This window comes from Eptatretus burgeri, chromosome 4 (genome assembly GCF_056783735.1).
Source record: "Eptatretus burgeri isolate ZD-2024b chromosome 4, Ebu_testis_v1, whole genome shotgun sequence".
In the NCBI taxonomy this organism is placed as follows: Eukaryota; Metazoa; Chordata; class Myxini; order Myxiniformes; family Myxinidae; genus Eptatretus; species Eptatretus burgeri.
Window position 1 is genome coordinate 133,844,315 of NC_140964.1, and position 12,022 is coordinate 133,856,336.

The following is a 12,022-nucleotide window of genomic DNA, read 5'->3' on the forward strand; positions in this document are numbered from 1 at the left end:
TGTTAAACGAGGCCTTTCACGCATAGTGTGTGTGTGTGTGTGTGTGTGTGTGTGTGTGTGTGTGTGTGTGTGTGTGTGTGTGTGTGTGTGTGTGTGTGTGTTTTCAGTGACTCGGTTCTGCTCATCCGGGAACTTTTAACCTTCCATTGCTTGCGTTCCTAAATTGTTCCAAACTTGATTGACCTTAAATTTGCCGTTCCGAGATAAAAATTACAGTCAAGTTGGTACAATTCCTGTTCGTACAATTATTGAGCGGCTACACAACACACACACACACACACACACACACACACACACACACACACACACACACACACACACACACACACACACACACACACGCACACACACACACACACACACACACACACACGCACACACACACACATTCTCCTTTTACCAATAGATGCAAAAATCTAGTCAATATATATATATATATATATATATATATATATATATATATATATATATATATATATACATATACATATATATATATATATATACATATGTGATTAATAGTAAATATCATCATTTTAAACGTACCCTGTGCATCCACAAACCCCAAATATGACCTTCCCATCGGTGTGAAGAACCAACCAAATCAGAAATGGTGTCTTCCTCTCGGAAAGTCTGCCTGGATGTCGGTAATGGCGGCATCGTCTTTCCGAGAGTAGATGTCCAATAAATAAATCATTAAGCCTGCCATGTACATGCAAGGTGATCCCGCAAGGTTCAAAGTCCACTCACTGGCAGCGATGTTCGAATGTTTGGGTAGAACGTACCCATCTACGAACCTTCAGGGCTTGCACCAGTCCGGTCCACATCGTCGGGAGTTTGCGGTGCGGGTAGCTGCAAGATATCAGCTTTTTGCATGAGTTCAGAAAGTTCATCGACTCTTCAATTGTTTCAGAGGCACACATATTTCTCGTAGGTGTTTCTCCAAGTATTTTCGGCTTCTTTTTGAAGCTTTGTGAGCCATTTTAGGTAACAATCCTTATTTGGCACGCTCGTTATATGTCTGGCTGCCCTGAACCTCGCCGTTTCTAACGGTTTCTGTGCATGCACACCGATAATTTTGGGACGGATTGCGTCATTTCCAAAGTTATGTATTGAATGAATGATACTGCGTGCGACAGCTGAAAGATTTAGTCAAATGTTCAGTAGATCTTGTTGCAGCTCTTGAGTATTACTTGCCAGAGGTCGGCATTTCCACAGATCCTGAACCCTCATTCTCAGATGCGTTTTTGATGACGTTCATGTCAGGACTCTGTTGTGCCCAGGCAAGAACCTGCAGCCAACTCACCCTCTTGCTGGCTGAGGTGGCTTTGGATGTTTGTCATGTGACGTCATCGTGGTGCATTAAATGTGTCCCGCACTTAAAAAGGCCATGCTGGGATACAAGAAACCTTCTTCCCACTATACCAAAAGCAGCAACAACATCTCTTAGTATAGTGGCTAGAAGGACTGCAACAACATCTACTGAACATTTCACAAATTGTGGATTCGGCTGTCGAACAGCCGATCATTGATTTGATGCCACGATGAGTTGAGCGCCGTATGATACCGAAGGACTTCCTTCCAGATGCCAGTTTTTGGACTCCATTTGATTGTGTTTGCATCAAAGATTGTTAAAATCAAGTTTGTTTCCAATCAAAGATGTCCTTTTTTTTACTCTAGCAGGGGCACCGCATTTACTTGTGTATTGAAAAAGTAAAAAAGTTGATGTTTCTTTGACGATTGCATCTCATGCAGAAAACTTCCTGAAATGCGAGCACATTGTATATTTTGTCACGTGATTCATGAACCTTTTGTTGAGACGCTATTTGACGGTATCTCTGCAGGCCACAAGCTCTTGACAAGTTTGTGATGTCGTTCTCACTCAAAGTATCAGTTAAAATCAATCCATGTGTCAAACGAACAATACCAAATCAAAACGTTGCTCAAGCTCGAATGAAAACATCGATTGCAATTAAGAGAAAGTCTGCATCAAAAGCATACAAGTGACATCAATGAATTATGACATCATTCAAAGCAACAACACAGGCATCACGAGAACTGCCTCATCAAACAAAAACATCAACCGGAGAATTCAATGGAAACCGTTCACGTAACTATTGTACCCGTCTCTTGAACTACGCTCCACAATCAAAATGGAAAACAGGAAATGTTCTTGCAGTGAACGTTTCCCCCAACTGTGACAAATGCGAACCCACGTGTGAATGATTGCCTTTCGGTGTCTTTGAAGACTTCGCTGAACAACCAGCACCGAAGAAAAAAACAAGACCTACTTGGAGCGAGACACTCACAATAGTCCAACGAAGACCAATTCATATTTTACAATATAAAAAGAGAAATAATTGGTAAGAAATATGTATGAGGGCGCGAGCGGGCGCACACACACCCACACACCCACACACACGTGGGTATGCTGAAAAGTAATACCTCCCATCCTTTTTCTCTGAAACAGGTAAAGATATTTGAATGAAACAGAGCACAGTCCACATATTGGTTCTTCCTGCCACTAGGAGTGAAGTTTTGTGATTCTGATACGAGATGTCTCAATGCTACGTCAGTCAAGATGCCAAAGAACAGCATGACGTTGCCAGTGCAGTGATTGAGTTGATACACGTGAAGACGACCGATCCCTGCTCAATATTGTGACTGGAGGTGAGAGTTGGGTGTACCATGATGATCCTAATTGGAAGAGACAGTTAATAGAGTACCTCCACCCAGGATGACCTGCACTAAAAAAAAAACATTTGAGATGCAACAATCTGCCAGGAGAGTCATGTTTATGGCTTTTTGCGATGTGAAGGGGTCCATTTGTAATTCATGCCAAAGGGCACCACCCTGGACTGTGAGTGCAACATTGAAGTCTAAAGAAACTGAATTGACAGCTTCAGCTGGTTTGTCATGACATGCAGTTGGTTCTCCTCCAGCATCAAAATGAACGGCCTCGTACGAGTGCATGAACGACTGAAGCAATTGGTCACCTCGGTTTCACCACGAGACAGCACCCGCAACTCAGCCTTGACTTGACTCCGTCACATTTTCATGTCTTCCACAAACTTAAGGAACACCTTCATGGAGAACATTTTTCTTCCGACAATGATGTCAAGGCCGCCGTGAAGTGAAACAACTTGAACGTTGACAAAAGTTTGTGGACCATAGTGGTGATTATGTTGACAAATAAATACACACCACGGCAGAATAAAGATCGATGTTCGTGTCTTTGTTTTAATTTGAATATCTGTTTTGGAGAAAACGAATAGGAGGCATTACTTTTCAGCGTGTGTGTGTGTATACATACATACATACATACATACATACATATATGAACAGCAATGCCCCCCTAACTGGTAATCATAAGTTCAAGAAAATTGTGCCCATCACGAGCATTGCTGCATGATTCGTGATCAACAAGTATCGTCTGCCACATGTCTCTTGGCTTACGACAGCAGTGTTCGTGAGGCACAGTATTACGGTTGGGAATAAAGATTGTTATTATCAGCTCTCCAACCTACAACAACACCGTAATGTCGGAGAACGACATAAATTATCATCGTTGCACCTGACCTCAGACCATTGATAACTCCTGATTGTTTGGTAAAGTGGGAGATAATGTTCCGTGTGTTGGGCGGCACTTATCGCTCCCGGTATCGTGCAGAAAAGACTGTATGGACGCGGTGCCAGTGCTTTCACCACTCATGGTTTGGAGTGCTTTCATCGATTATTCATCACTGTGCGTACCATCCCGCGGATAGATGTTAAATGGACAGCCCCTCTTCCAGCATTTGTTGGTGGACATTAAGGATCCCACAGTATCCTTTGTGAAGAGTCGTCGAGCTATCGCCGGCACCCTTAACAAATTACAAATTCCTGCCCAAACCAGCAGAGGGCTGGTTCGGCACAGCCGCAGCACCCTCAGCCATTGATGCTATCCCACAGCCTTGTATTGCATATGAACGAAGATGCTACATATATATATATATATATATATATATATATATATATATATATATATATATATATATCCTTCTTGAACATATATACTTTATATTGAATGGAAAAATGGCACTTTTGTGTGACAAGTTCATTCAAAGACCAATTTCTGAGAGCTTTTGAAAGCTCGTTGAATATCACATTGATACAAGCTAAGGTCAATCAAAGTTGATTGTATCCTACTTCTGCCAAGGCATAGCCACTAATAAGAGATAATAACCACGAGTTTCTGAGTATATTTTCCAAGAAGCTCGTGCCGTGTGATTGGTCGCATGAACTGACATGCAGATTTGGGTGGTTTTGGTTTTGAGAATGGATGGAACACCCAACGTTTAGGCAACTTTGCAATGTCTGATGGGAAATGATGAGCAAAATCAAGCATTTTTCTAATTAACCCTTAATTTTCGATCAGTGCGTTTTTATTATAGTCTTATCCTCACTGTGACAACAACAAACAAACTTTGCAAAAAGCAATTAATTATAATGCACGAAAATACATAATATACATAGTATCATTTTTATACTACACACTTTTAGGGAACTCTCTCGCCAATTGTTTCTCCTGGAGTCTGGGCAGATTTTCCCCGCAAGTTTCTGAATGTGAGAGTGAACTGGACCGGTGTTCAGGCCCACGTGCACTCTCGTGTGGTCTTTTCGGCGGAACACTTGGGCACAGACATGAGATTACGACGATGATGGTATGTTTAGGCTGTCGCTTTCATCTTCAAAGTCCTTCAAATTTTCTAGAGCACCGCCTGGGTATGAGAAAAAGTCAGAATTAACAGTAAAATGAAAATATTTTCGTTGAAAAAGCTGTTCAACAGGAAACATTTTTTGGAAAACAATAAAACAACAGGAAACAATAAAATACAAGTAGAGAAAACGAAAACTTAAAAATAATGGAAACAAGAAAGAGTGAGCACTCATGTAATTGAATTTACCTTCTTTAATTTACATTATTGAGTAGATTGGAGTGAAATATCCAAACACGTAGAAGAAACCCTTCCCTATTCTCTTTGTGCTGACATGGCACTGAGCTGTTGAAGTCCATCCGTTGACGTCCGTCCGTGGACGGAGGCAATGTGTGATGCACAAACAACTTGCAGCATTAATTTGCAAACATCAAAATAAAATGGCGAATCTCTAAAGGATGTAAATGCTTCAGAGGTCTAAAGGCATCTAAAAGGATCTAAAGCATCTTGAGAGTCTAAAGCTAGAAAGTCTAAATGGTCAAGGGTCCAAGCAGTCTAAAGATATCTAACACGTCTGAAAGGTGTAAGGGGTCGAAAGGGTGTTGAGGTCGAAGGGGGTCTAAAGGGAGGAGAGGAGTGTAAAGGGTCGATGGGTCTAAAAAGGGGTCGAAAGATTATAAAAGGTCTAATGGATGAAGGGGTCTAAAGGTATTTCAAGTAATTATGAGAGGTCTTATGGTTATATAGGGTCGAAGAAGGTTTTAGGATTCCAAAGCATCTAATAGGGTCTTAGAGGTCTAATGGTTCGAAAGGGTCGATTGGATTTTTCGAAAACCAAAATTACTTTTGGTTGGAAGTGCCTTCCTCTGCCATATATATATATATATATATATATATATATATATATATATATATATATATATATATATATATATATATATATATATATATATATATATATATATATATATATATATATATATTGAAGCACCGGCATTCTTCATTTAAATACGACGTAAAATTAGTAATAACAGAAGAAATCACCAATTATTTGTTATGTAATAGGTACTACAATATTTATGAGTGATCAAGTGATCCTGTCATCTTGCTGTAAGTACAGTATGTGTCATAATCTGAGCCAGATGGCTGGTAGGAATACACTCACCATGCTGGCAGAAGGGCCCCACCCAGCTCCGCAAGCAGTGACAAAGCCCAGATTCAGCATCACAGTGACCTCCTCGACCACAGCGGCATCGAAGGCTACAGGCTGGTCCATAATGACCTCGGCCACATGCTGCACCAAGGCCACACAAATAACCTTCAATGAAGCTGCGACACACCTCACATTGGCCCTTGCGAGAAGAAAAAAAAAATTTATTAAATGTCTTTTCAGGAAATCTTTTCCCACAACTATCGGGATTACCTCCGGTGCAGCGTGGACCAGCCCTGCCTGGTGGGCAGAGGCACTTCCCAGAGACAGGGTTGCAGGGTGTACCTGACTCACATTCACACTTTTTCTCACAACTTGACCCAAAGAATCCTGGCTGGCAACCTGTCAGAAAATAGGAACACGTTTCGATCAACGGGTCTCTTAAGCCCATTAGTGGTATCCTATTTACAACTGAAGCTCAATGCAGGATACTCAGCTGAGGGTGGTGCTCACATCTTCAGCAACATTAAAGCATGACTATGTTGGGCTGCGGTCACCAGAATCCCATCTACACTCACGATAAGCTACTTAAACCGAGTTTGGTGAAGCTTACAGTGTATTCCTGTCGACTGTTATCTCGTTCCTTCTGCATCTTTTCCAAGAGCAGGAAATGGAAGACGTGTGAAAAATATCAGCCGAGCACGTGATCAATTGCTGGCAGGTTTTCCCAACCAGGATAGGTGGGACGACTTGGGGTCCTTCATGAGAAATGTGAAAAATTATGGTAACTTTGCAAAAGAGCTGCGAAGAAAATTGACTGCGAACAGTGCTGGGACAAAAGTTTTAAAATGAAAATTCGAAAAGCAGAGCATCTTGTATGAACAACAAATATCTTGATAATCTGGACTCTGTTTTAGGAAAGAGACCGAATGCAATAGAAATTGTTCATTCAGCGTCTGAAATGACTTGCGAGCGATTTGGGAAGCTACATGTGAGCGAATCACAGCCCGGGGAAGAGCTAAAGCACTGAACGTATCAGGACTCAACGGAACAAGAGGAACAGGAGAAAGAGGGGGAAACACTAACATCAGGGTTGAAGGGCAAAACAGAGGGAGACTTGGACAAATAAGGGATGTGGGAAGAATGTACAGGGTGGACAAGATGGATATAGAAGCAAACTCTCAGGAAGGTGAAACTGGAAAGTTGGAAAGAGGTGGGCTTGGAGGTGGGGGTAATAGGGGTTGAAAAGATCATAGTTGTGGATGGGGGATGATCTGAGATGGTGGTGAGCATCTGTCTTGAAGCTCGAGGGGGAAGAATGGGATTGAACAGACTGAGGAAGTTGGTTCCACGGGTGGAAAAAAAGAGAAATGAGTGAGTGGAGGTGAGCAGTGATGAAGGATTTTTGGAGTTTTACCAGAAGGGGCTTGATCGTGGATGACGTGCGCCCTGCTGAAACCTGGTGGGTTGGGGGGGTGAGGGGGGACAAAGCACGGAAACAGCAGAGGGTGCAAAGCGAGAAAGGAGGCGGTAGAAGACAGAGAGACAATTTAAGTCCGAGCCCCGGGGTAGTTACATGGCCACCTCCCCCCCCTGCACGATCTACGGCACTCCTGGGTGAGGGGGTTTGTGACGAACCCATTGGTTTGGCATTGATATAAGGTGTAAGATTTTGTGATGAGGTGTAAGATATCATAGTTGGTCACCTGAAAAATATAGTCATGCTAGTTCTTAAATCATGTTCCATTTGGCCTGTATGAGTCATCACTTATAGTCATCACTGTCAAACAATTATATTAATTCACGTGTTCCTGTGGTGCCTTGGTGAAGATTACCATTCTCACACCGTTCTCCCATAAAGCCTTCTGGGCAAACACAACGACCAGTCACAGGGTGGCATGCTGCTCGGTTGGCACAACCACAAAGCAGTGAACAACCACGTCCAAACAAGCCTGGTGGGCACTCTGAAATCAAGACAAAAGGAGAGAACAATTACTCTCAATGGAGAAACTACAACACTTAAACCCCAGGTCATCTATAATAATAAATGTGTGTGTGCATGCGTGCGTGCGTGCGTCTTCCATAACTCCAAAACCATGAAACCTAGTGGCCTGAAACTTTGCATGAACACTAAGGGAACTCCAAGAGAGTGCATGAATGACTATAAGGGCACTCTTTGACATCACAATGTCGTGAGATACCCTCCGCCGACATCATTACATCATTACACATCCTCGTGCCACGTTTTACTTAAATACTGAACCAGAGATTCAAAATATTAAATAATTCTGGCTGCCAGACCATGCGTCCTATCAGGGTGAAATTTAAAACACACATTCCGTACGTCTACACGATCAAAACTGTAAAATTTCACATTGCTTGGTGAAACGGTTTAAGAGAAAGAAATTATTTAAAAAGATTTTCGTTCAATCCAAACTGTCTGTAGTCCGTTCAATCCGATATCATAATTTTTTTTAAATTCAATTAGTTCAAACTAATATCATAAGTATAATCAAACGTTCAACATGAGTAGTCACATTTATGGTGAAAATTTTGTGTCAATCAGATATTAAAGAGGTTGCAGGGAAAATTAGCACGGACGAACTTAGTCTGTGAAAGTCTTTGACAATCGTGTAATGTGTGGCGGTTATGTTACGTACATACATACGTATGTATGTACGTATGGACAGACATCCTGAAAACATAATGACTCTGGCGACTTCGTCCGCGGAGGAATAAAAACTGAGTGTTTGGGTTAATTTAAACACCTCTTTTGAAGATAATTAGTGGCCTTATTTAATGATCATTTATCAAGGCGTCATCCTTGGTTACCCCCATGTGGTCTCAATTCACCATGTTTTTTGGCCTGCTCAACAATGCCTCGACTCGGAACAAGCCGCAACGATTTGTCAACGAAATGTTTTTTTTTTTCACTTTCCTCACTCATATTATTGAATGCCTGTTCATCATAGCTACGAATCGCTGGGTACATTGCAATGCTTAAAAAAATGCCCGGAGATGCGAGTGTACTGTATGTGGCTTTATTTCACTTCCGCACGTGCCATAACCTCTATAATCTCTTAACACGGGCCAAATTTCAAAATTTTAACTGCTCAATTGACCTTCCTTATGAACTATTTTGTTGGAGTGTTTGCCTGAGTGTTTAAGCCACTTGGCGAGCACTCTGCAAACTGCTTGAATGTTTGTTTGCAAGCCATGGAGATACACGGCAAAATTACCTGCACTGTGCCTCCACACTGTCCCTCTGATAAACGCAATAAAAAATACATTGATCGACCACCTGCCTGTGTTGTGCCCTGCAGTTCGTGTGGTGCTGATTCCACCATCCCTAATCAACGGATCGATGGATGGATTGAGGGAAGGATGATTGCACCACGTCGGCGATCAACATTGACCACCACAAACTACATGATGATGCACAACTGTTGCCAACAACTCGTCGTAAAAGTTGAACATGTTTGACTTTTAGGATGACCACCGATGCGCATGAAAACCTTGTTGGTGACCGTTGTCAACCGCCACACATTACACGATTGTCAAAGACTTTCACAGACTAAGCTGTCGCCGAGGGTCTTGTTGTGTTACGTTGGTGTGCGATGGGCTTTTAAAATAATTATTTTGATTTTGATGAGGAGCTTTTTTGAAATTTTCCTGATTTCTTTGGATATTACTATCTTCCCTTTAGATTATCAAAACTGGTTGAAATTAATCTCTATAATTATCAAGTTTTAGTGTCTCCAGATTACATTAAGCATTTTGCAAGTTTGATTCGGATGCCTTTAGCTTCAGTCTAGTTTTAGAAACTACTAACCTGTGATTGGTATCTTATGTCCTCAATATGCTCTTCTGTCTCATATCAATGCTGTTTATTTTCTATTAACAGCAATAAAATAAATTCAATGTTATGTTAGTCCATCCATTGATGTCCATGTCATATGGTTTTGTAAGGGTTTCAATAATGTGTTTGTAAGAAGGAGAATGTGAGTTTGACATGTTTGCAATGGATGTTCAGCATCGTCATTCATCATTCTGATTTCAAAACTCCTCCCCATTATTCATGTCACCGTTACTACAACTACGACTACTACTGCTAGTACTACTAATCCACATGCCCAACGAAGGGGTGAAGTGACCCATACCTACCTTTGCATTAAAATCACCCATAAGTAAAAGTAAGTCATGCCGTTTTACACTATTTAGTACACTACGTCTAATCTTTCTTCTGTCGCGGCGTCATTTTGCCCTTGATTTTATAATATCAAAATACGCTTGATCTCTGGTTTATCGGGGGATTCCCGGTACCAGGTGAGTCGGAAGAAGGCCAAGTGGGTCAGACGGTGGTGGTTTGAAGAAAGAGAATCGATTCAGAATCCGAACATACCACTTGGATGCCTTTTCTTCCACGCTAAAATTCCACGATCAGAGATTAGGATGAATTGATTCAATATTGGTGACGATCCGAATCTGGATACGAGAGTTATTTAATTTTTTAAGTGATTCTTCACCATTGAGAGATCGGGCCAAAAACTATTGAAAAGCATGATATTTCAAAAATGTATTGGGCTCGATATGTTCTCATGGATCAGGCATTACGTGGCAGAGGTATGCGCTCTACCGAGTTCCCTTCCAGTATTAAACATTTTTAGGCTTTTCTTCTCCAGAAAAGGACCTAAAAGAATCCCTCACTGTCCCTTCACACTTCCATCAGAAACATTGAAATCTTCTGCAAAATCACATTTCATGTGGAGATTCGGCTTAAGTGACAGCAGTTAATTGCACGTGCGAACGCTCAAGATTACCCACTAAATCACGGTGTTATTTGAACTTACTGCACCATGTAAACACAAAATTGTAATCACCTCCACCACCGAAGGTGGATGGAGGTTGTTTACACCCCTGGTCTGTCTGTTTGTGAACAAAATATCTCAAAAAGTTGACGGATTCGAATGAAATTTGGTGAAGAGCTTGGGAACATGACGACGACGAAATGATGACATTTTGGTGAAGATCCGAATACGAATCTGGATCTTAGAATTTTTAACTGATTCTTCACCATTGAGAGATCGGGCCAAAAACGACATATCGCAGGATATCTCAAAAAGTTGTGGACTTGGCACAAAGCAAGTACTCGTCATGGGGAATGAGTGAGTTTTTTATGACGTCATCAGTGCCTTCGTTATGACGTCATAATTGCATATGTGGAACGCTACACCTGATCAGTATGAAAAAAATTTGAGGATCATCTCGGGATAAAATGGTCCACAGAAAAAACATTTGATGACGTCATTGGTCACGTGATTCGGCAGCCATATTGTTTAAAAAAAAAAAACAACCTTCAAAAAATATTTTTCTCTGAGATGGCTGAACAGATCAAGGCAAAACTTTACACATATGACCGCCTTTCTATGAGGAACAAAAGGTGCACACATATGATGTCATAGGTCACATGGTTTGGCAGCGATATTGGATTTACCATAAAACCTATAAAAATCTTCTCCAGAACGGTTGGACAAACTGAGGGCAAATTTCACACAAATGCTCCCCAAGCCTTTGGGTGTACAAGTTTGTTTCGGAATAACTGATAGGTCACATGGTTTGGCAGCCATATTGGATTGAAGAAAAATATTAAATAATGTTTTCTTTGGAACAGCTTCATCAATCGACTTGAATCGTTCACATTAATGATGTAGTAGTGAAGGGGAATAAAAGTTTTAAATTTCGACTTTATCGGACGCATGGTCTGGCAGCTAGAATTATTTAATTTTTGACATGGGTTTTTGTTTTATTGAGATATATATATATATATATATATATATATATATATATATATATATATATATATATATATATATATATATATATATACATATTTTTTGAATAAGGCTCACTTGGCTGTGCCTGGATGGGTTTGAGGGTGGAGGAGTAGCAGCTGAAATGCCAATCCTATCCAGGTTCCTCCTGATGACTTCATCCTTACTTTTTGCTTCAGTTTCCTTCTGATTACTCTAATGCAGGACTGCACCTATTTGGTCTTCCATTTGATTGAATTGAATTTATTTTAATCCCATTTTAAATTCAATTCAATAATGAATAATAAAACAAAAAACGTCATGGGTCAGGGTCAGGTGTCCGACCAAAGCGGGACGTCTTGGTT

General features: G+C 40.9%; 1 protein-coding gene across 1 annotated transcript in view; it reads right to left on the bottom strand.

The window, feature by feature from the left end:
• Nucleotides 1–516: 516 nt before the first annotated feature.
• Nucleotides 517–12,022, bottom strand: part of LOC147029162 (uncharacterized) — a 341,518-nt gene continuing 330,012 nt past the window's right edge. Inside the window, exons 33-36 of the mRNA XM_085880090.1 lie at nucleotides 7,683–7,811; nucleotides 6,121–6,249; nucleotides 5,863–5,991; nucleotides 517–4,760 (exon numbers count right to left, since the gene is read on the bottom strand). Of these exons, the coding sequence (XP_085736216.1) occupies nucleotides 4,690–4,760; nucleotides 5,863–5,991; nucleotides 6,121–6,249; nucleotides 7,683–7,811 (458 nt within the window). The 3' untranslated portion in view covers nucleotides 517–4,689. The remainder of the gene's footprint in view (nucleotides 4,761–5,862; nucleotides 5,992–6,120; nucleotides 6,250–7,682; nucleotides 7,812–12,022) is intronic.